General features: G+C 36.0%; 1 protein-coding gene across 11 annotated transcripts in view; it reads left to right on the forward strand.

Annotated features, from left to right (window-relative positions):
• Positions 1-27806, forward strand: part of FRYL (FRY like transcription coactivator) — a 173951-nt gene that overhangs the window by 118331 nt on the left and 27814 nt on the right. For 9 of the 11 annotated variants that reach the window (XM_054203294.1, XM_054203295.1, XM_054203293.1 and 6 more), the window contains 21 exons: positions 1030-1198; positions 1976-2235; positions 3155-3295; positions 5074-5242; positions 6563-6647; positions 8390-8502; positions 10903-11053; positions 11406-11509; positions 12013-12198; positions 13869-14073; positions 15001-15122; positions 15599-15789; positions 16484-16578; positions 17843-18450; positions 19078-19175; positions 20133-20303; positions 21348-21488; positions 23630-23827; positions 25057-25218; positions 25517-25591; positions 27120-27296. In XM_054203294.1, the coding sequence (XP_054059269.1) occupies positions 1030-1198; positions 1976-2235; positions 3155-3295; positions 5074-5242; positions 6563-6647; positions 8390-8502; positions 10903-11053; positions 11406-11509; positions 12013-12198; positions 13869-14073; positions 15001-15122; positions 15599-15789; positions 16484-16578; positions 17843-18450; positions 19078-19175; positions 20133-20303; positions 21348-21488; positions 23630-23827; positions 25057-25218; positions 25517-25591; positions 27120-27296 (3621 nt within the window). The remainder of the gene's footprint in view (positions 1-1029; positions 1199-1975; positions 2236-3154; positions 3296-5073; positions 5243-6562; positions 6648-8389; positions 8503-10902; positions 11054-11405; positions 11510-12012; positions 12199-13868; positions 14074-15000; positions 15123-15598; positions 15790-16483; positions 16579-17842; positions 18451-19077; positions 19176-20132; positions 20304-21347; positions 21489-23629; positions 23828-25056; positions 25219-25516; positions 25592-27119; positions 27297-27806) is intronic. The other 2 variants (XM_054203286.1, XM_054203296.1) reach the window with 1 other exon arrangement.

The raw sequence follows: 27806 nt of genomic DNA on the forward strand, positions 1-27806 counted from the left end.
TTTTTTTTTCTTTTCTATTTTAGTCCATAGTTAGGGCAGATCCTTACCTGGCACAGACAGACTTCAGTGGAAGTGTGTCTGTTTTCATGATCTAAGCACTCAAGACTTGTATTTTCAGAATATCTGTTTTTTCAAGAGACCAAACCTAAATCAAGATTCTTCTGGTTTGGCCCTGAAACAGGGTTGTGTGTAGCTCCATTTGTCCAAAAGCACCTCAGTGAGAAATATTTTCCTTCTTGTCCCGTTGCCCTGTCTGCTGGGGTAGCAGTGAGATTTCTGACTTTTCCATTAATACCAAATATTTTTTTTCGTCTATCTGTGTGGAGAGATGGTAGTGAAAATCTTGTTAGCCATTTAATTTACTTTTGTATATTCCTTTCCAAGGTCCTTTAGGGATAAGCTTAATCTTACAAGCAGCATTAGTGTTTAAAAATAAATAAATCACTCTGTGCTGCTTGTGGCTCAGACCACAGGTCTTGGAATTTTTTTTTAAAAGGTTTTTGCTGTCAGTAAAGTCCCCGCTGAAGTCACACCCCTGTTGATGTCAGCACTCACATCATCCTCCCTTTCAGCCCCATCTTTCTTCTCAAGTGAACACCACTGCTTAAGATCAGCCAAAACTGACTTTAAAGTATCAAACTGCTTTAGCCTCCTGCTGCATCTCTGCCACATCAAAGATTACGTTGCTCCTATCCACCTCTCACAGCTGAGCAGAAATTGATATTATTTGGAAATACAAGTATTCAGTAGTATTTCACATGTTGTTATGGAGAAATTTACATTTAATATGATATTTTGTGAAAGCAGATTTCTGAAATTTATTGCTGGAAATTCATCGAGTGGAGTGAGTCTTAGCTAGTCTTCTGTGAAATTATCACAGTGTTGGTGAGTACTGTAGGTGTACGGAGATCTGCATAGATACGAAACATTAAATGAGAGTAGATACATGAATTTAAAAGGCGATTTTTATATAAAGATTTTCCTTGTAGCTCTATACCTAGCTTCAAATTCTGAATATTACCGTTGTAGATCTTGGAACCAAAGATGTTCCGTTATGCTCATAAACTGGAAGTTCAGCGGACGGATGGGGTTTTGGGTCAGCCTTCTCCTTTACCACATCTGTATTCTATGTCGTATTATCAACTGTCAGAAGAATTAGCAAGGACTTATCCTGAACTAACACTTGCTATCTTCTCAGGTATGGTTTTAAAACAAAACAAACAGCTTCATTGGGTCAAAAGCAGTGTACAGAATGTGTAATTCTTATTTTTCAATATCTAATTTATGTGTGATTCACTCAAATCAGGACAACAAGATAACATCATCATAATGAATGGAGAAAATGGAATTTACTGAGTGAGGGTTTTTGTTTACTTGTATTTGAAATCTATTCAAGAGGAAACAACATGAATCAAAGATACTATTTTGACTTTCTGATAGCCATGAAAAATGACATCAGAGGAATAATTTGCTACCGTTTTTTAAAATTACTCTTCTATTATTTTTTTCTAGTGCTTTCTTATTTACTGTAGATGGCTTAAAAATATTATTCCATAGCATTTTTAAACAATTGCAGAATTGTTCTCACATCAATTAAAAAAAAACTACTAGGACTAGCATGAGGAAGAAAAAAATTTTAAGTGCTTTCTTGCCAAAGTTGGTACATTTTTACGTGCCTCTAGGTTTTCAGTTCCCTCTTTCAATTAGAGTAATATACATGTATGCATATACTAATATGGTTTCTTCAACATACTGTTTGTCAGTATGTTGATTATTTTTAGCTCTACAATTAGATCTACTGAAGACTGTGGACTTTATCATTATGAAATGGTGCTAGCGAGCTAAAAAAAAATTATGTCTGTATCAGCATTACTTTATATCAGTATGGTCTTCTGGGCTTATGGTTGTTGTTTTGCCAAAACAATTCTCATTATTGATTTGCAACTCCTGTATGTACCTAATTTTTGAATGACAGAAGTAAGTCAGAGAATCCAAACGGCTCACCCAGCTGGGAGACAGGTGATGCTTCATTATCTGCTGCCATGGATGAACAATATCGAGTTGGTAGACTTGAAACCTTTGCCAACCATTCGTCGGCAAGATGAAGATGAAGAAGATTCTTTGAAAGACAGAGAAATAATGGTGAACAGTAGACGATGGCTGCGAGGAGAAGGCTGGGGATCACCACAGGCTACAGCTATGGTTCTGAACAATCTGATGTATATGACTGCAAAGGTAAAACTAATTTCTTAAGTGCTGTGTCTTGTTGTGTTTAGGGTGCAAGAAGATACTGTTCTGAGATACTGTGTTAGCAAACTTTCAAGAATTATTGCTCATATTTGTTGAGTTGCTTATGTATACCCAAGTTACACCATCTAGCTTTGAGGTATTGTGAGGAACGTATAGTATGTAATATAAATGTGATAATAATTGTTATATATAGTAAAAGTATATAAATGTTGTTTTGCAATATAGACGTCTAGCTGGATAGATAATACCAAGTCGCCTGTATACCTGTGATCCCAAAGACAAGTTTTGGAACCAGTCTCGTCGCCAGAGGCTGATAGACCCTCCTCCTTCCTGTGATAGCTACTTCCAACAAAGAAAAAGTATTGGTCACATGCAGTGCTCCTGCCAGTTCTTGATATCATTGAATCCTACTGACGAGAGATCATGTTTTAAGCTACAAATTAAAAACTTTTTGCAGACTGTGATCCATGGAATTCTATTCAGGATTGTCAGCAACTGGAAGAATGGGTGTCTGCTAAATTTAGATAGCTTTTTTTTTTTTAATATGTAAATAAATCTGTAAAAATAGAAATAAATGCACATATAAATAAACATTTATATACTTATACAATGTATAAAAGTATATATTATATATAAATAAAATATATAATATAGACAAATATGTTTAGATATATTTTTTTATATTTATAGCTAGAAAATAAAATAGTTATTTCCAGAATGTGTTTATGAAAATTAATATATGTGAAAGCTTCATTCTGGAATGTTAAAAAGGCAACAGCTGCTTACAGAATTTATGTCTCCTTTTTCTAGAGCCTGTCCCACTTGGTCAGTACAGATCACTTTCAAATACAGTGTTTTCTACTGGAGTTTTCAGGAGAGATCTTTTTTGTTGTTTGTTTTTTAGTATGGTGATGAAGTGGCTTGGTCAGAGATAGAAAATGTCTGGACTACTTTGGCAGACAGCTGGCCAAAGAATCTGAAAATAATTTTGCACTTCCTGATCAGTATCTGTGGAGTGAACAGCGAACCCAGCCTTTTGCCTTATGTGAGTATGTGTTTTGTCTGTCTTTAGTGCTATTGATATTTTAAAAATGAGTTGTGCGTGGAGCAGCAAAGATGACCAAACAAAAAATTTTCTAGGATTTCTAGTGTCAAAACCTCCAACCGCATAATAGTGTCACCTCATATTTTATGACCACTCAATACTACGAACAAATCAAATTCAGTTCTTTTGTTTGAGTTACTTTGGACACCTGTGTCAAAATTTCAGTATCAGTTTTGGTTAAACACAGCGTTCGTGGTATGGACTTGAGAAAGGAAGTAAAACAGAAAGTATATCACACCTTAAAGATAGCTGAGGCTACCTTAAGACAACTTAGTGACTATTGCAGTTTACTCAGGGTGATAAGTCTGAAAGAGTCCACTAGCCATCTTATCAGTTATGAGTTGTCAAAACTGAGGGTATACTAGGTGGATCGTAGACCTTATTTCATGAGTAAATCATAAAAAATGGAAAAGACTTATTAAAATGTCTACATCTTTCTTAGCATTTTTTTTGTTCCTTTGTCATAGGAAGGAAACTTAAGGGAAGTTGATTGTTAAATTTAGATTCATTTTATTAGGAGTATACACTGAACAACTCCTTTCCATCATAAAATGCGATCAACTGCAGCAGCTGGTCTCTGTTCATTAAGAAGAATTAAGATAGTTCCATAAGTAATATTTTAATGAAAAATTATTATAAGTTTTGCTAATAGTCAAAAAACCTAGGTATCGAGTAAGACAGCTTAAGTTCTTCATTGATTGGCAATTGTTTTCATTGCAAATCAGGAAATCCAGCTTCATGTTGCAGCCCAAAATCTTTGTGTGTATGATTTGAACAAGGTGACAAAGAATTCCACAAGCCAAACGCCCTGGATCACTTGCTTTACCATTCATCTTTGAGTTCTCTCAAAAGGATGGAAATAAATCATTGAGCAGTAATGACTCAAGAAAATGTCAGAAGAAAAACTATGAATTTACTGCAGTCTGGAGTAATCACTGACTAGCAGCCGTCTGCTGCTGCTTACCAGTGACCAGGATTATTTTGCTGAAGTAAGATGTAGTGGAGACTTCTTAATTACTCTATGCTTAATAAAATATTGCTATAGTTAAGTGTTTATTCTTAGCAGAGTATATGAAGGCCTTGAGCATTTTGGGATTTAAATGTTTTTTCCCATGCTATAATTTAGAATAGTCCTAAAAAACAGACAGATAATATAGTAAAATAAAGCACCTGTCACAGCATGTAGGGACAGTGCAATTATTCTCACATGACCAAGTATTAAAACAAAAAAAGACAACCCACCCCAAGCCCCTTCAAAACTAAATTCATTTTTTGTGAAAGCATATGTGAGAGCATTGCAGAGTAGCACGAGGAAAAATGTTATACCTGCTGGAAAAGAAACAGTGTAGAAGACAACATGAAGCATCAAAAAGAAATTATATCAGAATACAATTGCTCCAATGTTGATCTCAGGTGTTGCTAAGACCTTTGTAAGAAAATATTTTGCTTCTTAAGTAACTAACTTTTCTTACTCTTGTGATATGTTTCCGATCCTTGCTGCTGGTGATAGCTGTGAAAGCAATTTTGTTTGCTTTTGGAACTCAAGTAAGTTTCAGGTATCCTCACTTGCACTGCGGGTAGCTATTGATTCTAACAAGTTCTGCTATTCAAATCTCTTGTTTTCCTTTTTTTTTTTTTTTTTAAAATCAAGTCACTGCAATAAGAATTTTATTTATGTGCATACTATTTTATATGCATATACTTTTTTTTGATGGCAGGTAAAGAAAGTTATTGTTTATTTGGGTAGAGATAAAACAATGCAACTACTAGAAGAGCTGGTGAGTGAACTTCAGCTTACAGATCCTGTCAGTTCAGGAGTCACCCATATGGATAATCCACCGTATTACCGCATCACTTCCAGTTACAAAATCCCCTCTGTTACTTCAGGTGAGAATTTATTACAAACTTAAACTTCTGTTATTGTCAATGATAAACATGCTGTTACTAACCACTTATAGCATTGGAGTTCATCTGTACATATTCAATAGGAGTACAATATTCTATTTCTAAAAACAAATTAAAATATAAAGTTTGTTTTGCAAGATCTGCAGTTTTTGGTGTACCCAGAGTTCGTATTAAAGAACATCTGATAGGTTCACATGGAACACGTTTGTATTAACAGGTGCGTTAGGCTTTGTCTGTGTTGAGATCTTGCGCTGTTTACTGTCACTATATCACTTTTATGTCAATTCAGTCAAACTGGGAAAATGTGTATCATTTTAAATCTATATAAGTTGTCGTATTTGAAGTTCTGTTGTAGACATAAACTGCATCCGTAGGAATTTATTCAAGAGGATTTAAGTGAACTTACTTAGGAGAATTTATTTATAAATAATTAACAATTAACAATAGATTAATTGTCAAAGAAACCTCCCCTGAAAATTTAAAAAGTGTCAACCTCATGCTTCATTCCAAGAACACGCTGAGAAATGTGGGGAAGGCTGTCTGGTTTTGGTGAAGCGCCTTTCAAAGTGAGCCACAGAAGACACGGAGGGGAGGGGATCTAAGCAAGGGCTTAGCTTTCGTGCCGCAAAGCTGTCAGTGTTGCGAGTCAGCTGGACCTATCACGTAGGGATTGTCTGGATCACAGGATGGATGCGTTGGCACTTGTTCATGAAAGTGTTTAAAAATTATGAAAAAATAATAATTGCGGGGCTTTTGCACTTAGGTGTAATTGAAGGTAGCAAAATCTGTGGGGAGGGTGCAGAATTATTTTCGGTTGTAGTCATCTGCTCCGTGTGATGCTTGCAAACGTCTCTTAAAAATAAATTGATAAAAGCTTCACTGCAGGCTTTAATCTCTAATCTGTGGTTTGAATTAACTGCATACTGAAGTCCAGCTACATTTTACAGATTACTGTGAGGTGTAGCATGCAGGAAAGAAAGAAATAGGTCTCTAGGTCCTGCTTCAAAACAAGCCTTTCTCCTTAATTTACTTTGAAGACTCCGAGATTCCTGGAAAGGACTTTTTTTTAATTTTTTCCAGCTAGTGAAATTATGGTAGCAGCTCAGAATCTTTTAGTCTAAACAACAGGTTTTTTTTCTTGCACGCGAAAGTGATTTCTGTGCCTCAGTTTGTATTTGTGCCAGGAGCTGTAAACCTGGTGAGGGCTCTTGGCCTGGACAAGTGAATAAGGGTCATCATGTCGTGCTTAAGACTGCTTCTCTTCTTTATTGACCAACCTTTTCCTTTGTCCATAATTCACAGGTACCACTTCTAGTAGCAATACAATGGTAGCTCCCACAGATGGCAACCCTGACAGTAAACATATAAAAGACAATATTGAAGAGAAGTAAGTATCTCCTCAAAGAGCAATTATTAGTTGAATTACAGGAATTCCTGGCAGGTGCTATAAATACTTGCATCTCAATGGCTCCAGGTATGTCTACATTGCAGGAAGTATGTGACCGTAAGTTTTATAAATAAATTTTAAGCAACAGAACTGGAATACTTTTGGGGATTAACAGTAGCAGCCTCAATTGTAACTGTGTAAAGCCACAATAATATACAGCTTCAAAAAGCTGTAGCGGAAACAGAATAAAAAACGGGACCAATCCAGGTCAGGCTTTGTATTGCTATAGCTAGATTGTTATTGATGCCTAAATTAGCTAATATTACACTGGATTGTATATGTCTACATAGGAGAAATTATACTGCAGATGGATATGGACACATCAAGGGCAAAAGTTACTAGTTTAGTAATGTAGCCAATTCACAAATCGGTTTCCTAGCTTGCTAGAAATCAACAGTGCACATGTGCCGAAAGCTAGTTTATTCTCCCAATTTAGGGTATTTGGATGCCTGGTATCTGTGGCAAGATCCCTTCCAGCTAGCTTTAAAACAGATCTTTTGGAGAAATCTGCCAGACAGTGGTACCTGTGTGAGGGTGGTGGAAAGCAAACAGCTGACGTAGAGTTACTCAGGGTGTGGTCTTGGAGCTCAACAGTAAGTGGCTGTGGGCACGCTCTCGTTTTGTGTTAAATACGAGATAGAGAACCGGAAAGTGAAAAGGGAGTAGGGGTTCTATAACAAGCATGAGAAAAAGCGTGCACAGAAAAAAGTGCACATTTGCCAACCGTAGAGTAGCTACTATGCGGTACATTCACAAACCAGTTTATTTTGTGACGACTCATTTGAGAGCCCTACTAATTATATTTCCAATATAATTTCTCAGTTGGACACCTTTTTCCTTCCCTGGGATAATTATGTCACTACATTAGTAAATATATTGATAGAGACAACCCCAATACTTCAGTTAAATTTAGTGGGGGTGCGCCGCGTTGTGCGAAAGTAAATCACAGAAGACTATGGAGTCTGAGGTGTCATTCAGAATTCAGCCTAGCAAGGCACAGACAAGTATTTGGCTGCCATGGGGGCTGGAACTGAAGAAATTTGTAAAGTAATTAAGACAGTTTTGAAAGTCTCTCCAAGTTTTGGCATGTGCTATAGGGTTGTCTAACACCTCCCCAAAATATGTGCTTCTTAATAAGATATACCATGTACACCTTGGACTTGCAGGAGGAGAGAATTTTAGAACGTTATGGAGAAACAGCTTGGAAATTGTGCTTTTAGCACTCTCATTTCTCTGATTTATTTATAGTTTATCAGATTAGTGAGGTAGGATCTTGGACTCTGTGTGGAGATAGAGAGAGAGATCCATGCACACGTACATATATATATATATATGTGTCTCAGTGCCAGATCAAATAGGGATTTCATTATTTTGCTCAAGAGTGAGAAGAACTTGCTTAAGTATAATGGTAACAAATTTTTTAATGTACTTAACTGTTAATGAAAATGACCTAACAGAAATATGATTTATGGTGGATTATTTCCTTGAATCCCCGTATCTGGCATTGCTACAGGAGATGTGTCTTACACACCTCAGATCCTTTGGTATCGTATTGATTGTCCTTGGAAGAGGAAATATTTTTGTGTAACACTTAGTTTTGTTGAAATACAGTTTTACTGAGACACCCTGATTAATTTTTGTTACAATGTCAGTTACTAATGCTGCTTTATTTGTTCCTACAGTTATGTACATCTAGACATCTACAGCGGGTTGAACAGTAACTTAAACCGCCAGCACCACAGACTAGAATCTCGCTACAGCAGCAGCTCTGGAGGATCATATGAAGAGGAAAAAAGTAATATTTTTATTTAATAATATTTCTGTGAATAGAAAAGATTTTCACAAGTTAATACTTTTGCTGAAGGTTGTGGAATGTGAGGAGATAGGCATTATCAGTGGTTTTTGCAAGAACCTATTAAAAAATATGGATTTTTTTAGTACTGCTATTGAAGTCTAGCATACATTTGATTACAGTAGAGTGTGCAAGGAAGATAATACACTTTCTTTGCTTCTCTTGTCCTCTGGAATGACTTGTGAACATCTTCCCAATAGTTCTATTCTATTTTCTTCGCCAGTGCCAACAGCAAAGATAGATAGATAGATGGTTAGGCAGAAGAAACAGGGGAGAGATTAGCAGGAGGAAGATGAGATGAATGAGGAAAAAGATGATGTACGAGAAGTTAAAAAACAGAAAATTAGAAGTAATTGTGCTTTTAAATGATAGCAGTCCTTGGCCTGTTTAAAAATAAAAAAGGGTACAAGACTTTCTGAGAAGCCATAGCGGGGAAGAAGGATCTTGTTGTGTACTTCTAATTTTCAAGCTTGTTTTGAAGATGTTTTTTGGGTTGTTTTTTGTGATCTGTGGTCTGTTTTTTGTGAGGAGCAGAGGTAAGGAAAGAGGTAGAAGTTTTTCCTGAACCTCCGTACACTTTTGGAGACTTTTATTTAACAGAGGCTTACTAACTGTGGGTGCTTTTGTTACCAGTGCCTAAGGTATGAAATCGTCGTGTCAATGCTAGGGAAGGCTTAAACAGGTCATGTAATCAGGCAAAAATGAGGACAGTGGTCAGACAGCAAATGATGCGTTATGTTGGTGGGTTCTGTATGCTTTGTCAGAGTACTTGTTTGTTTGAAACTCTTGCTTCAGCTAACAAGCTGTTAGTAATTCAGATGACTTTGTACTTTAATCCTGCATGGGATTATGGGATATATTTCAGTCTGATCCAGATCATTATAGCGCTCCCACAGACTATCTTCTTAGGTTTCACTCAATTTTTTTACGGACAGTTGATTTTGCTACCGGATAAGCTGTTTGGATGTGGTACAGCACATGATCCAGTACTGCCTTTTCCTTGCCTTTCTTGTGCTACTGAGCAACAGGATGTAAATTTCTGCAATTTGTGCATTGTGTGTCAGTGTGGAACCGGGTGTGTCCCATGCTGTATTGAAGCAACGGAGTCCATCAGGATCTCCTTATGCACTCCTTAATGACTGATTCTGTGCAGGCCATAAAGGTTAGAGTGAGTATGTGGTTCGTATTGCCTCTTTCAAGGAAGTGGAACATTACGTCCTCTACAGAGCTTGTTGTAAAGGCTGGGCATACTGATGCAGATCTGCTAAGCCTTGGGTTACTAACAGGTTGGCAGACCTTCTGCGCAGCCAGTGTGTTCATTACTGCTTGGATGGGTGACGTCCAGTATCATAGTCTTGGTCATTTTCATCTTTGCTATTCGTGAGAGCAACACTGAGTATCCTGAAGCAGGTGATAATTCATGTGTTCCATCAGTAAGAAGTTTGTCACCTCCAGTCAAGAAGGTGATAAGGAGATGATACATGTATGAACTTCTGAAACTTCTGCAGCTATACTTCTGAAAGGAGAACTGGTAGAATCACTGAAACACTGAACTGTTGAGGCAGTCTCCTTACTTGATTCCAGCCTTAACTGATCGTTCTGAATTCCCAAGATGTCTCATTTAAAAACAGAGAAATATTTTGGATGTGTAACACAGTGTACACTCATACCAAATAGCTGATATGTTTCTTCTGCTTTTGAAGCTTGCTTAATCGAAAACTAAATGTCTTTCTGTGTTTTTCTTGACAAATTTATTGGTTTTCTGAGCACTGACATTTGTCAAGCAGTGGGATTGGGCTATGCTGTTGTTAAAAGTGGCATGTTCTGAGTTACCCCATATATCAGGCTGATGTTATCTGACACGTGGAACTGTCAAACTGGTGGATTTTTGCTAGCGAGACCTGCTTTTGAGAAATAATTCCTTAGCCTATAATGAAATGCAGCTCTTCAAAATGAGTCCAGTACACTCTTGGGACCCAGCCTTAATTCCCTATCTGACATGAGGCTTGAAATTCAAGGAAATTATATTGGATCACTTTCCCTTTTTTTCCTTATGTTCCTGTGTGCGTCTGTGTCCCTGTGTGCATCCATTGCTTTTATGAACTTATTCAAGAAAATCTTACTCTGTTTTGTGCGTGGCTTCTGTAGAATCATCCTTATGCTAAAAGAAATGACCACTTTTTTTTTAACTGTTTAACTGTTGACAGCTGGTTCCCTGTCCCCTTCTCCCAGATCTCAGCTTTTCAAGAATTTAAAATTATTTCTTTAGAAGAAATTTCTTAATTCAGAAATGTTTTTTTTTATATATATATATTTTTATGATTTAATTATCTGTTGTGTTAGGCGATTCGATGCCTCTGTATTCAAACTGGCGGTTGAAGGTGATGGAGCACAACCAAGGAGAGCCTTTACCTTTTCCACCTACTGGAGGTTGCTGGTCACCATTGGTGGATTACTTGCCTGAAACCTCTCCTCCGGGCATGTCTCTTCACAGGTAACTATTTTAACAATGCCGATGGCAATTCATTATGTTTTAATTTGTGTTGCATAAATACAGTAATTTAAAGATAGCAGATTAAAAGGCAGTAGATTTAAATACAGTGGGTAGTACATTTGTTTTCCGGGGTTTTACTCGCAGGTCTAGCAGTTTAAGATTTCTCAGCCCTTTAATTAGGAGGACTAAAAGTTTTCTGTCTTCCTTATGAGCATTCATCTTTTCCCTTATAATACGACTTTGTGGATGTTTATAGACCTAAGGAAGAATATTGGTTAGTGGCATGTTAAGCTCTTTGCAGCCCTTCATAAAGTTAATGTTACATTCTGACAAACTATTTTTTTGGTTTCAGATGCAATATAGCAGTGATCCTTTTGACTGACTTGATAGTTGACCACGGTGTAAAGGTGGAATGGGGAGGATACTTGCATCTTTTGCTTCATGCAATTTTTATAGGTAACTAAATTCTTACAGAAATATGTCTGGTAACTTAGGAATTGTAGCTACTTATGTATCTGTTCTTTTACACATTTAAATTGTTTGCCATTGTATTGAAATTCCATTAATTTGTTAATCTTTACAATATATTTTAAAAAATCAACTAAGTATCTTTCAGCTTGATTAATATGAATATAATTAAGACGGTTTTTGGATTGTGTGAAGGCACTTTCTGTTGGATCCACTTTTACCTCTTTCTCCTTGTAGAAGACATAGCAAAATTCAGGTTTTTTTTCCTTTGTTCTTACTCCTGTGTGAGAAACAAGAGGATATATTAATGTTTATTAAACTGCGTGCTTTTGTTTTTATATTGAAACACTGAAAAAACATTGTTTAGTGAATTACGTATCTATTACTGGTAAAATATAACACACCAGTTTGAATACTGCTATTTTTTAAATAATTCAATTCAGCGTTCCCTTTGAATGTAATAAAGCTCTTCCATTTTCCTTTTGCGTTAGGTTTTGACCACTGTCACCCTGAAGTCTATGAGCATTGTAAACGACTGCTTTTGCATCTACTGATAGTGATGGGCTCTGGCAGCAACGTCCAGTCTGTTGCTTCTGTCCTACTCAGAAACAGAGAGTTCAACGAGTCCAGGGTGCTTACTGTCAAGCAAACTACTCATTTAGATTATACTTTCACAGGTAGGTTTTAGATTTATTAAGCGTTGCTTGTTAAAATGACGTGGAAAGTTATCTTTTCTTCTAGGAATTATTAAAACTTCTGTTTATGTAATATTTTCCTGAGCCCTTGTCATTAAATTGTATTTCTTCAAGTTTTAATTAAGTCAAAATTGATACAGTTCACATTAGCACTTTGTGCCCAGTCACGGGAGTAGGGATCACAATTGAATGATTAAATAGTCCTGGAAGCCACAGAGGGAGCGCTATGTTTTGGATCTGTAATACAGCAGGATTTATGATGCCCTTGAAAATAAAACCCAAGAAGATATAGCTCTTCCTTGTTTATAGCAACTTTAAATGTCTGGCTGTTGTCAGCTGTAGTTGCATTGTTCAATAGGCTATCAGAATACTTTTTTGAGGTATTACCTTTTAATGTTCACTGTAACATTACAATATTGTAATTATACAGAAAACTATATATTTTCTATGTATCTCTCTATGAAAGGAGTATTTTGATGGTGTGAGCCTATTGTAGTTTCTAAAGAAATGTGAAACCGTTCATTTTTTTGAAACCTAGTATTTCATATTATTTCAGTAGGTGGCAGCATATTGCTATAAAATCCATTCTGTTTTGTTCACGTCAGAAGCGGTTTTGCCCTTAACCAAAAATACTCATCTGTTTTGTGAATTTGATGTTCATAGCAATGAGAAATTAAAAAGTGGGCATAGTGGAAGAATTCTTTTATGTAAATCTATTCACAGAACTTTACCAGTGCACATACATGGTGACCTATACAAACCATTCCACTCCTGATCTTTACAGGTTTGGGTAAAATGTCTAAACACGACACAGTATTTTGCTATTATTAAAAAAAAAATGTCTGTTAGAAACTAGAATAAGATCAGCATCAAACGTTTCCAGCTGGTGACTAAGATAAGGTGATTACAGGTACGCATGCAGGTCAGATAAGCTAACATTAATTTTTATTTGAAGCAGCTAATACCCCAGTCCAAACCCTGCGGCTCTGTAGAGTGCAAATTTGTGGTGGATGTCAGTGAGTCGCGAGCTTATGTACAATTGTTACTGTCAGAGGTTCACAAACCACTTTTCCTTGCCCGTTTACTTTCTCCCAGCACCTCATACATAGAGGCCTAATATGAAGAGTTACTGCAGTTGTATTTTATTTACACGGAGAGAATATTCTTACAGCAGTGAGATTAAGATAACTTCCGAGAAACTTTGTGCATCCAGAGGCGCTCTGCTTCAAGTTGATTCCCTAGCTAATACTTCGTGTTCACTGATTTAAATGCTGTCAGTTACACTGGGACTGAGTTTTAACGAAAAAAAATTATCTGCACATTATTAGGAAGTAGTTTATATCATTTGTCTCAACTTACTAAAATGAGATTCCTCAGAAGCCAATGAGCTGTCATATTATCAATACAAAATCAAACATAATACAGTGGTTTTAAAAAGGGATCTAGCAGTTCTTTATTAAGGGTCCGGTCACACGGAGACTTTGCATATATCAGGCTTGTTGATTTCTTTGAAGTTATTACATCCATTAAATTATTCTCATTATGTTTGCTAAGTTATTGATTTTTTTTTTTTAGAGGACTGTTTTTTCTTTTTATATATTTAATATTAACTGTCAACTTAAGACCGCATAATTATTGTGGTTTTATTTCAGCAGGTGTTCATGATTTTATACCTGATTACCAGCCCTCCCCAATGACAGACTCAGGGCTTAGTTCAAGTTCTACCTCTTCTAGCATCAGTTTAGGAAATACAAGTGCTGCCATTTCTCATCTGCACACCACCATCCTCAATGAGGTTGACATTTCAGTAGAGCAGGATGAAAAAGTGAAAACCCTCATAGAATTTATTACCTCAAGGTAAGATTTCCGTTTTCATTTTTGTCAAGGCATGTATATTACGGCAAAACCCTTACTATTTAGCATCGTGTTGTCTAATTTTGTCTCTGTTTTGTCCCCAGTAAGAGACAATTTAATCCTGAAGTGTTTTTATCGGATACAGCCTATGAACAACTCTAACTTTTCAACAATTTCAGAGAATTTTGGCCACCCTTTTCATGTCCTAAGTGTTTAAAAGTCTTTACCATGTTCTACGCAAGTCTGTTATCTTTGCTTGCCACACAGTTTATAGAATTCCCTTTTCCATCTAAAGGATTAGGGCTGGAATACATAAAGATGATTAGAGAGCTGCAAGATTTGTGTGGAGTTTATGGATTACTTAGTACTAGAGAGCTGGTCATTCAAACCCCAGGAATTTGTGGCAAAGAACATCTGTAAACCCATCAACGCCGGTGCAGTTTGTACGATAGTTTTTTTTTAAGCTTTCAAGATTGTGTAAACCTGAACTCCTGCCTGTTTCTCAAAGCTTTTGAGTAGTTACGCTTTACACCAGCCTAAATTTAGAATAGTGTGATGTATTGATGGGAAGAAAATGGGAAGAAAGGAGGATGTTTTAAGAAGCATATGATAGCGTTAGTTGTACTGATTCTTTGGTAGATAACTAAATATTGTTGAATAGAGAATGTCTCTTCCTAAACTTACGCTGTTTTTTCAGTTGGATCTGTTATATTGCTTTTCACCTTGTCTTAACTTTTGTATATTGTTGTATAATAGTGGGTAGTTGTCAGACGTCTTTCCAATCTGTGTCTGCAGTTCTAAATGGTTTCATTTATGTGGTAAATAGTAGATTCTTTTGCAGGTCTAAGTTTAAAATTGTATCTAAATAATACTAATGACGAAGTCTATGTTTTATATTTTGTTGTGTTTACTGTATTTTTATATTTTTAGGAAAAGAGGCCCACTTTGGAATCACGAAGATGTTTCGGCCAAGAACCCTAATATAAAGAGTGCTGAACAGTTAACTGTGTTTTTAAAGCATGTGGTATCTATATTTAAACAGTCCAGCTCAGGTATGTTAGAAAACAGTTGATGCGTGATAGAATGTCCAAGCCTACAAACTAAATGAATTTTTCTGAATGCCTTTCAATTTACAGGGTATCTATAAAAATCACTCTAGTTGATCACTTACTGCTTCTAAATAACAGATTTTTCTAGTGTATTGTGCACTTCAGTTCAGGTTTCTATTATGATAGATCTAAATGTAATCTTTTAGGAAAGAGATAAAATATCGTATTAATTTATTGTGGACACTTAATATTCAAATCATAAATGTTTTATTCTCTACAAACCTCTCCAGTGTTAAGTGTTATATACAAGTTTGTATGCCTGGAAAGATTTTTGAGAGTAAGAGTCCTTGAGAAAAAAGTAGAAGACGAGAGTATCCAAAAGTTAGGAATAATTTTGGGCAATTTACTCTTCATTAAATTCAAGTGGGTTTGTTTTTTATAAAGCATTGTGTTGCTTGAATATTTATTTGCTTTTATAGGAGGATTTCAATTGGAACACCGTCTCAGTGAAGTAGCTTTGCAAACTGCGCTTTCGTGCTCTTCTCGGCATTATGCTGGGAGGTCCTTTCAGATTTTCAGGGCTCTGAAGCAGCCTCTTACTGCATCTACACTTTCGGATGTTCTCTCCAGACTAGTAGAAACTGTTGGAGATGCAGGAGAAGAAGCTCAGGTATTTGAAAATTTCCCCTTACTTTATTAGAAAGCTAAGTTTGCCTAAATGACATACTTGCATCGTTATTTTAATGAGAGTAAAATTTAAAAGGATTTTTTATTCAGTTGCTTTTTATTCTTAAAGATATTTCAAATATCAAAACAGTTTTAATTACAACACTTTCTGAATTTTCACCTAATTAAATAATGAAAAGGTGAGCTGTGCACATTCTCTTCTGCAGCAATAGGAACTTTCAGAGTTTGATATATCTGTTTCCTGAAAACACCTTCTCTTTCATAGTTAGAGAATCCTGAGACCAGCCATATAAAAAATAATTTAGGTTTTCTTTTATTAAGAACTTAACCTGATAAAGTGTTAACAACCATCCAACTTAGTGTCATTGTACTTCTTTAGAAGTGAATCTAATCTTTTTAATATTGCAAAATGAGTCTAAAGGGACTTCATCCTTAAGTCCATCCTTAAAAATAATGCAAAACAGAATTAATTCTGGGAATATTTGGCAATAAATTAGTTTTTCCCTGTCTTGAAGCTAATTTGAACTTTCTCATCAGGATTGTGTTCTAGTTGATGTATGAAATAATAATTTAGTTACTGATACTGATGTTACATTTTTGTATCACTACGCAGTAGGTTTTCTGTGATCCTCCTTGTGCATATTGCATAATTTATAATGACCTGTGGCTTTCCCCAGGGTTTTGTCATAGAACTGCTTCTGACCTTAGAGTCTGCTATTGATACATTGGCTGAAACCATGAAGCATTATGATCTGCTTTCTGCCCTTTCTCAGTAAGTTCTTTTATTAGTCAACCTACATTACACATTTTTATACATTTGAATTATTAAAGATCTGTATTACAAACGTAATGAAATAATTTCTTGTTGCCTTTGCAGAATAATTGTATCCTTATAGCAAAATTGCCTGCTCTTTTTTGTTTTTGTCATTCTGCCTCAAGCAAAATTCATAAGAATCTAGATTTTCTGAAAAGGAGCTCCGCTACCTTTTCAACTTACCCACTTGAGGCCATCTTTAAAAAAAACCAAAAGAAAAACCAAAAGAAAAAAAAAAACAGCAGCGTTCAAGGCATTCCTTATAGCTCAATTGCGAAATGTTGTTTGTTATTCTGAAACTTCCCAAAAATAAAGGCACGGAGTACCTTTAGAAATTTTTTTTTTCCCTAATCAGGCCCTGATCAGTAGTGTCATTTTGGGGGATCTTATTTTTTTCCCCATAAGTACAATGAAAGAATGGCACCAATCTTTAACAGATAATTTAAGATTCACAGATGAAAACTCCTGTACTGCAATACTTTCATTTCAATGTTAATACAGAAGAAATGTCTTCAGTTACAGCAAACGCTAGTCTTTCTTAGGCCTCAGATTTGTTGTCCATATGACAAAAGTGTAATTGAACAGTCTGAGTCATTTGTGTGTCTCATTACAGTCTGAGTGACTTTATCAAACTGAAAAAAATCCCTAAATGTGCTGACATCTTTATTTGTTTGACTCCATGACAAAGTTTTTGAAAATGTTAAGATTTCTAGGAATATATTTCCAGTATCAGAACTGGAAAGTGTTGTTTTTTCTAGGTCAGATATTTCAGACAAATATAAGGTAATAAGTAGATAATTTCATTTATTAATTCATTCATTTCTCTACCTTTATCACATCTATAAGTAAGTTGGAATGCTAGCTCTTCATTTACAGATCATCTTTTACATGCTATAGGCTAATTTTTCTGATTTTACTGAATCGTTATGTAATTATTTTGGTGTTGTGGGATTGTAACAAATAGATTTGGTAGCAGAGATAATGGGATGCCCCAGTCTTGTCCTTATGCTGTAAAGATATTTTAATAATATATATAGAAATTCTGTATTTTCATATATCATAATACTCTCCTGGTGATGAAGCGGAATATTCACTGTGTGTGTATATATGTGATTAGTGTAACATCTTTGTTCTTTCTTCCCTTTTTCTAAGCCATATATTATTCAAATATTTTGCATGGAATAATATGTAATATTGAAAAAAAATTTTTTTTTATTTTTAGAACCTCATACCATGATTCCGTAATGGGAAACAAGTATGCAGCTAATAGGAAAAGCACTGGACAGATAAATCTAAGCACAAGTCCCATCAATAGCGGCAGTTGTTTGGGATACTACAGCAATACAAGGAGTAATTCTTTGCGACTGAATTTAATCAGCGAGCGCAGAGGTGACCGTCGACGGAGCAACACACTGGATATAATGGATGGAAGGATAAATCACGGTGGAAGTTTGGCAAGGACTAGAAGCCTTTCCTCCCTGAGAGAGGGAGGGATGTATGATGTGCAGCCCACTACTGACCCTGTCAACTTGATGGCCACCATATTTTGGATTGCAGCTTCATTGCTAGAGTCAGATTATGAGTATGAATACCTTTTGGCTCTCAAGCTGCTCAACAAGCTTCTTATTCACTTGCCTCTGGATAAATCAGAGAGTCGGGAAAAGATAGAAAAGGTGCAGAATAAACTGAAATGGAATAACTTTCCAGGCCTTCAGCAGCTTTTCCTAAAAGGGTTTACTTCAGCATCCACACAAGAAATGACAGTTCATCTCCTCAGTAAACTCATCACAATTTCCAGGCATGCTTTGGTGGATCCTTCTCAGTTAGCAGGTACCTTTAGTAACTGTATAAGTAATGAGAATGTATATTTTCATCAAATTACGTGTAATCAAAATCAGTAGTGATTATGCATTTGCCTTTAAAAAACTGCCTTTAGTTAAATGCTTTTTGCAGTTGTCAATATTACAGTGCTAGGTAGTGGGAATACGTTACAGACTGTGATTATCTGCCAAGAAATACTGCATGAAGACTTTATGTATTGACTATTAACTTTAAACTTCCATGAAGTTTTAAGAGTATGTGCATTTTTTTTCATGATCTTGTGCTAAATAGCTCAATCAGTACTATTTCAAACATTTGCACGTTTTTCAAACGATGTGACTGTGCTGCCTAAAGCTATTCAGTTTCATGATGGTTTTGCTTAATTAGTGGTGATTTTATTTTCATCTTACGCATTTTTATACCTTTGCACAGACACATTTATATACCTTCTACATACATACACACAGGTACGTGTGTGTGTATATATAATTTGTGTATCTGTGTGAACATATGTGTCTCATGCTCTAAGCATTCTTAAATACCAGGAAGCTGTTATATGCTCACGTAACTCGACATTAAATTAAGTCATATTAAAATCTGTACGGCTAACATAACTGGTTTTATGTATGTGTGTAGGATTCCCCTTAAACATCTTGTGCCTACTTCCTCATCTGATCCAACATTTTGATAACCCCACTCAGTTCTGTAAAGAAACAGCTGACAGGATAGCAAAGGTATGTAAATTGATACCTGGGGAGGATCCAGGAGTTTATTACCTGCATTGCTGTGTTTTTCTGCTCCCTTATGCAATACTTTCATGGGATTCTAACAGTCCCATAGAAATAACTGTAAAATGTTGTGTTTTAAAGATGTGATCCAATCCTAATTTATATAGAGTTGGTCCTCCTATCAACCCCTGAGTTTCCCTTTGCCAATGAAAAAACACATTTTGCTTATTCTGTAAACATTAGATGTAAAGAACAAATTTACTTGTTAATGATATCACTTACCTTTTCTTCCTTGTCTGATTTTGCAGCTTGTAATTTTCAATATAAATGTAATCAATTTTTAAGCACACTTCCTAATTTACTCATGATAAGGAAGTGATCCTTACCTTTCAGGCTGGTAGGTAGAGAAGAAAAGGTACCGTGTTCTTTCGGTTACTTGTACACAGTGATTAACCTTGGAATATTCCTGAACTGTAGTACAGGGTACACCCCGACAAAGTCCAGCCAAGGCCGGTGGTACGCTGCCCTGACAGCCTGCATTTTAAGGAATAATGCGGAAAGGGGAATAAGAATGTGCTGTCTGTTGTAGGAGATACAGTCATAGCCCTCCGGCTGCCCAAATTGTGATATGTAAATCACTTAATTACTTAACTGTGTGCAGGCCACCTCAAAGGAGCACCTGCCTGATACAAATCCAGAAATTACTGCTCTCCCTCAAATACTTGCACTGCTAGCTAGGGATGCTTGTTGAGGGCAGTTTGGTTTGAGTAGTAGATAAATTTGGAGCATGGATGCCATGAGTACCAAAATTCAACAGAAACTGCAGGTGTTGCTCGTATGATTAGTTTGATTTCAGTGGTGAGAAAACAGAGTGAAATCTGGGGAAAGTGCATAATGACTGGTGAATGCTTAGGTTAAAAATTGTCATTTCTAATATAATTAAATATGCCTTTTCCTTTTCAGGTTTGTGCAGAGGAGAAATCACCAACTCTTGCCAATCTGGCTCATATGATGAGCTTATATAGTACACACAGTTATTCCAGAGACTGCGCTAACTGGATTAATGTAGTGTGTAGATATTTGCACGACTCTTTCTCAGATGCCACATTTAACCTCGTAACTTATCTTGCAGAGGTAAATTTTTAATAAAAGCGTATCTCATATTGACGATCTGTGATCAATGTTATTTTGACTTGTTGCCAATTCCTTATTTTTCATGATACTGAATACGGGGCGGGGGGGGGCGGGGAAGCACATCTTCTGTAATGGGAGAATAATGTTAAAATGTTCTAGGATATAGAGAAGGGATGACTACTGCCATTTTGAAGTGCAACAATTTAAATGTACCTTGAAATGATAATCCCTCTAATGGAAGAGCCCGTTTTATGGCAGTAGTGTTTTGTAGTAGATATTTATATTCTGTACCACATGAATAAAATGGGCACACTGTCTTGGCTTTAGCAAAATGTACAGTGCAATATACAGAAATATATAGTGCAAATTTTAAGAGACCTTTTTTTTAGCCAAGTACACATTTAAAGATGACCTTATCACAACTCAAAAAAATAATTTCAAAGTTCAATTTTAAGTATTGCATAGTAGATAATAAAAGGTCATTTAAATTATAGAACTCAGTACGTGATTCTGCCAGACATTGATACAGGAAAACTGTTATTGCCTTTAAAAACTAACTTCTGTGAAAAGCTTGTAGGCCTTGTCCTTGAAGTATATCACTTCAAACTGATGAAGATTTATTTAAGTATTTGTACATTCTTATGAATGACTTCACATGTACTTATTTTGTTCTTAAGATTGTGTTTACCAGCCTTCTTTAAGGTGTAGATGTGTTTTTCATACAGCTTTGAGGTGTTGAGTTTGTTTGGACACTTCTATTTAGTGAGAAGTGTTTTATTACTAGATGCTTTAATTTTGTGCTAGTAAATATGTCAAAATTCAAGGGAAGAAAACTGAATTAGGACAGAGAACATTGTTCTATTGCATTAATTATTTTTTTAATGCAAAAAGAAAATCTGGAAAAACATAAAGTGATACACTTAAGTTTCTTGAAGGGAGAAATAAATGTGTATGGGAGTGAACTGTATTTTAAGGTTTGTTTTCACTTTTTGCTACTATTTAAGGCCCTAATTAAATTCTGTATTTTAAAAAACTCTTTTTTAGCTGTTAGAGAAAGGGTTGTCCAGTATGCAACAGTCCTTGCTGCAGATCATTTACAGTCTTCTCAGTCATATTGACCTATCCACAGCACCGGTGAAGCAGTTTAATTTGGAAATCATAAAAGTTATTGGTAAATATGTTCAGGTAGGTGCTCTGAAAACCTATAAAATATTTTCTGCTTATCATCAAAGTGGTAGTGAAATTACACTTTAATTTGGGGGGGGATTAATTTATTTCAGATATAAAAATAGTTGTTCAGAGTCAAGTTCAGTAGTATTTTATTTCTTGTCCTACGTACTTTAATTCACTATATGCTTATGTATTTGTCCAATTTGATTTACATCTTTGTGACAAGTTACCTGGGTCAACGTGTGTCTATTTAAAGATGTAGGCAACTCTACATGTGTAGTTAGAGGAAGTGATTCTTCATCTGTTAAAATATAAGGAAATGTTTACTGATAATACTGCAAAAATGTTTTATTTAAGTGTATATGTTTTCAAAAGGGAGTTTTGCAGTTAAATGCATGTTTAAATCGCTTTCACCAGTATATCTGTGAGGAACGTTAAGGTGTGCTTTAACAAATTCGAGTGGATTTTTTATTAAAGAAAGTCCCCAAAAGATGAACAACAGTCTTTTGCCCTAGGTAATTTGATCCTTTGTACTTGGAACACGATTTACTGAAAATCTGTGTCGCAGAAGAAGGTCTAGCATCTTGCTGAAAGATTTTATGAAAATGCCTGGAGCATAAAACCATTTCAGTGCATGACATTCTCTTCCCGCCCCACCTTCCTTTTTCTTTTTTCCTGAATTCCATTATTGCCAAATGTATTTCAGTCAAATGGTTTAATCATAATTAACCAGGAGAAGTAGTGTTCTTGGATGTTTTGTTATTGATGGATATGTACTTTAGATATTGTGCTCCTGTCAGAGTGCATTAGGCTAAATGGAATGATTAGCATCACTATACTTTTCATGGCCTGACGACGGCTTGCGTTGCCTCTAACCTTTATCTGAGCTTTTAATGCAAGCCCACACTACCGTGGAATGTAATCTTAATTAGAAGTAACATCTTCTATAAAATTAATGGTACTGGGGAAAAAATAGTCCAGAGAAGTCTGGGTATTTTTGATGTGATAAAACATGTTATAGATGACCAAAGAAAAGATCATACGTGAACATGTCTTGTTTAAACGTGGTGCTACTAAGATGGTATTTTTTTTAGTCCTCTGCAATCACAATGCATCTTACTAAATTTAAATTGCTTCAGGATGGTTCAGTTTTGAGACTGCTCTTTTTATGTTTATGATGTACAGAAATTCAAGAGATTGTTGAAGAATCTCATTACCTACAAAGAAACATATACTACTTAAAGCCTTGAAAGTGGTGTTTATTTTTTTAATGCAATACAAAAAAAAATAATAATTTTAACAAACTTGACATCCCAATTAAAAAAATAAAAACCAAACCAAAAAATAACCCAAGAATCGGACATTCTGCTAATTTCAAAAATTGGAAGATTTAAGTTTCAGGGAGAACCCCAACGTTTTCAGGAGTGTAAATCTTAACCCTCCCAAGGTGCAGCTTTTGGTGTAAGTCTCTTCTGTGATCCACTCCACAATTGCTGTAGTTGAAACTGCTGAATTATTTATATTACCTTAATCCTCTTCTTAAGGAGATTTGCATTTAACTCGGGCTCTCAGCGTATTATGTTCTCATGCTTTTGCCCTGGCTTTTTGAAGCCCTCTGTGGGTTTGATACTATATAAAAACCTTGTAAATGTTTTGCTTTTCCCTCCCCCCTAACATCTTTGAAATGCGTGAGGAAATACAAAGCACAAAATATTTTTGTCTGTTTCAGATTCAGTTTACTCTGCCCGTAAGTGTAAAATAATTAAAGATGCCAGGAGGGGAAAGTGGTTTTTGCTTTTAAATGCTGTCAGGTTTTTATCTTCTGGGGCATGAAGGGCAGATACTTCAGACAATGATAAAGAACATAGTGTAAATAGGGGGAGCGGGGGACACGGTACAGGATCTGGTGTGGCTGTGACTCTGACCTGGATCTGGTGAGCCTGCCTGGCCGGACCTCACCACCCACCATGGAATGACCTGGTGCCTTCAAGGTCCAAAGCTGCCCACCTGCATTAGCACCTTGCACCCACGTGTAGAAGATTAGAGCTTTGGGGTTTGGGAATCTTGCGATGAATCAGTGCGAAACCCTACTGTGCATTAAAAATGTCTGTCTTGTTTGAAGTGATTGTTTTGGGATTTGTGTGCGTTCTCTTTAGAGTCCATATTGGAAGGAAGCCCTGAATATTTTGAAACTGGTGGTGTCTCGATCAGCAAGCCTTGTTGTACCTAATGATATTCCAAAGTCTTATGGAGGTGATATAGGTTCTCCTGAAATCTCTTTCACGAAAATTTTTAATAATGTCTCCAAGGAGCTACCTGGGAAGACCTTAGATTTTCATTTTGATATATCAGAGGTAATTATTATATTTAAATTATAATGCAATAATGACTTTCTGTTGCAAACTCAGATTTATTTTCTGTTGGCCTTCTGCATTTACATGTTTTAAAATAAATACAACTTTTAAGAATGGCAGGTGTTGAAATTTTACGTACATGTAATCAGTGTCATACTGAAGGATAAACTTTGAATTCTTCTATGTTGTGTTTTTGCCTTTTCCCCCCTTTGAATGTCTGGAGAGTTAATTGCTAAAAGTCAACAGGATTATTCTCAAGGGTATTTCAGCTGTGTCAGAGAGCAGGCTAATGCAGCTGGCTGCTGCTTGCAGCTGAATGTTCCAGGCTTTCATCAAATGAAGGGTTGTGCGTTCAAGGGCTGCGAGGATTAAAACCCTGTACTCCAGTTTTGACTTTGGAAGGGGGAGAAAATTTAAAGGGGAGAGTAGGATACAGAATATAGGAACCTCCGTGTCAGATGGACACAACTAGAGAAAAACTACCTTTAGTTGAAAACAACACTCCTACCCCCCAATTAGGGTTAATTAGAACTGAAAAGAATACGTTTTATTATTACAGCTGATACTCATTCTGTGTCTCAAAAGGGGAGTGCAGCCAAATGACTGTAGTGTAATATAGGGATCTGGAAGTCGTAGAAACTTTAGAAGTAGTCAAAAATAAGGGCTTCTGGTTGAAGCCGACCATAGGTAATGATTGGAGATAAAGGTGTCTTAGGAGCATTACTTAAATTGTTAGTCTTCTCTTTAAGTTAATTCCTTACTGGAAATTCCAGTGCATGCAGATAATTCAGAGACAAGATGAATTCCCAAAGAGTTCATTGGAATAGCATTTCCTGTCAGAAGGGGCCGAATTTGATCCTTGGTTTTCAGAAGTGTGTGCGTGAAGTTGCTGGTCTGTGAAAACAATTTGTTCATGTCTGAATGATTCTATAGAGAAATCTTTTAAACTTAGAACACAATTGTTTTTAAAGCGTGTTTGAAAAATATACATTGTCAGCATATAACTTGCATAATTCAGAAAACCACAAGTGGGCAGAATGGCAGCCTGCTGCATAGGGTAGAAGTATTTGTACCGATGCTCAGTGGATTAGGCACGGGCTTCATAGAATGCTAACAAACAAACAGACAAAACCTCTTACGTTTTATATAATACTAAATTCTAGAATCGAATGTGTAGTCTTTACTAATATGGATTTGCATTTTAAGAAAGTATTTGTTGTCTTTGATAGACACCAATTATTGGGAATAAGTACGGTGATCAACACAGCGCAGCTGGTAGAAACGGGAAGCCCAAAGTCATTGCCGTCACCCGGAGCACTTCTTCAACTTCCTCGGGCTCCAATTCAAATGCATTAGTTCCTGTCAGCTGGAAGAGACCACAGCTCTCTCAGGTACATCGTGTCTCAAGCACGTTAAACACATCTTATAGACAGTGTTCATGAATGTATTAAAAAAAAAAAATTTGTTGAAATGTAATTTGAAGTCTATATTGTGTCTCAGCAAAACAATACATGAATATAGCATAAACTAAAAGATATAAACTGGTGAAAAGAAAAAATGGTAAGATTCTTCTTAGAGGATGTCAGCATGCAATATGACTAGTTAAAAAATGCAGACATTTTACATTTTTACCTAGACCTCCAGCAGATGCCTTGCTTGCTATGTGATTTTCTGTGGTGTATTTTTCAGAGAAGAACTAGGGAGAAGCTAATGAACGTGCTTTCTTTGTGTGGTCCAGAATCTGGTCTTCCCAAGAATCCTTCAGTAAGTGGTGATGGTGGTTTGTTTTGGTTTTTAAATGCCAGTAGTGAGAATGGTATTGCATTTTCAGGTATCGGTGAAGTTATGAAGAGCGGTTTTTGACAAACTGGTTTTGGTTCAATAATATGCAAATCCAGTTGAAGAATTAAAAAGAGATGGAATCATAAGTAATGAATAACTATTATTCCTCAGGAAGTCCAGTGCGCACCATTCTTTACTAGACAGGTTTCAAAACAGTATTTGAATTCAGTCAAAAATAATATTGCCGTCTCAGTGAATTAAGGTCAGTCTTATAGGGGAAGGACTGTATGTTTTAAAGCAAAGCTAAATTACTAGGATTAATTCTTAATTTTTATCTTATGTAGTTATCAAAACAAGATTTTTTTAGTGTCTTTGAAATGGAACTCAAATCTTTTGTCTCCAAATTTAATTCGTTGACTACTAAGGAGTTCTGTTGATCAGACTACTCCATAATGCGTCTTCTCAGCATGTTACATTCTTCACAGAACAGCAGGACTCCACTGCCACTCCAGAATAGCGTGTTGTATGTTTAAGGTTGTATGTATGAATTTTAATTGTCTTGGCTAGAAGAAGGAATTGAACTAGGTCTCCCCTGTTCTGAGTAAATCTCTATCTAGTCCATTATAAATAAGATGCGCTTTAGAGAGAAGGGGCAGCAATGGCTGAGGACCGCAAGTATGTTGATGCTGTATTGAAAATACCATAGAATCCATTGAAAATGACAATTGGATCACACATCTTCAAGTTAACATGGATATCAGTAGGAACAATAGTCTTAACTATTGAGTAAAAATAGGCCGATGGTGTTACTTCTGTGTATGGCACAGAAATTATTCCCGTTGGCCTACTAAGCTTAATGGTGGTGATGACATTAAAAGCTTTTAAAATAAAGTGAGTAGCCTCGCTTGGTTATCATCTAGAATACAGTTTTTTTATTGTGACATAGAAGTTCTTACCTGGGGAAAAGTATTGATGGGAGGTGGATCTTTAATCTAGTGGAGGAGGTTAAAATAAATAAAATTAGATGCCTGAAAGCTGAAACTGAAGATATTTTTTAAAAATGCAAATAGAAAGAAAGAGCAAATTGTAGTTTGTGAAGATTATCGTCACTGGAAGCCAGCATTGGATGTCTTTTTAAAGGTATACAGTCCTTAGACAGAAATTGGTAGGCAAAAATGATATGGCCTGTGTTATGTGGGTGGATGTTTTTTTTCTTAAGTTTGACTAATACTGAGGTTATGAAAAGGAAGGTTCACGGATATCTTTTTCTGTTTATTTGTACCTTTGCAACTCAGTTACATTAAGGAGAGAACAATATCACTAGTTTAAAGATGTAGTTTAAAATCCAACTGGCCTTGAAACAAATTGCAGTCTGCACTTGCCTTAGTATTGTGATTATAGTGGTAAGCTGACTGCTACTAACGCCATTAGATCGTGGGAAGCAGGATAACTGACTTTTGCAGTTACAGAAGTTGGAAGTTTTTATTTTTGTTTTTACCCGTATCTACAGGTTGTGTTTTCTTCTAATGAAGACTTGGAAGTTGGAGATCAACAGACTAGCCTTATTTCAACGACAGAAGAAGTGATTCAAGAGGAGGAAGTGGCTGTAGAAGACAATACCAGTGAACAACAATTTGGAGTTTTTAAAGACTTTGACTTTTTAGATGTTGAATTGGAAGATGCAGAGGTGAGACCTTGGAATTTCTTCTGTGTATTCCCATTTGAGAACGTTTTAAAGATTAGGTTATGTTGGTGCAATTCTAAGGAATTGGCAGCTCTTCTAACTAATCCAGTTGGGAAGAATTTATGAGGATTGAATTTAACTTGCACGATAAAGAAACCTGTGTCTCAGACTTTGCAGTGTTAAGTTGTTGCAAATTGTTGGGTGGTTTTTGGGGGAGAGTTGGGATTTTTGAGGGAGGGTTGAGTGACTTAATCTGAAAGTGAAGGGATATGACAGTATAAGCCAATGACAGGATGAACACCCGGGCATGATGCATTAGAAAATTTAATTATGGAACAATATGTTAAGAAAATGGCATAATCTTAGTTCCTGGTATGTTTCTGCATTTTGAAAACATGAAGAATAGCTTTCAAAGTTACAAACTGTATGATATAGTATCTCATTGTATACGATTGACTCGGGCACCATAATTGCTTGCATTGACTTTTATATTATATCTGGTCTGCAGTTCTT

Source organism: Rissa tridactyla, chromosome 5 (genome assembly GCF_028500815.1).
Source record: "Rissa tridactyla isolate bRisTri1 chromosome 5, bRisTri1.patW.cur.20221130, whole genome shotgun sequence".
In the NCBI taxonomy this organism is placed as follows: Eukaryota; Metazoa; Chordata; class Aves; order Charadriiformes; family Laridae; genus Rissa; species Rissa tridactyla.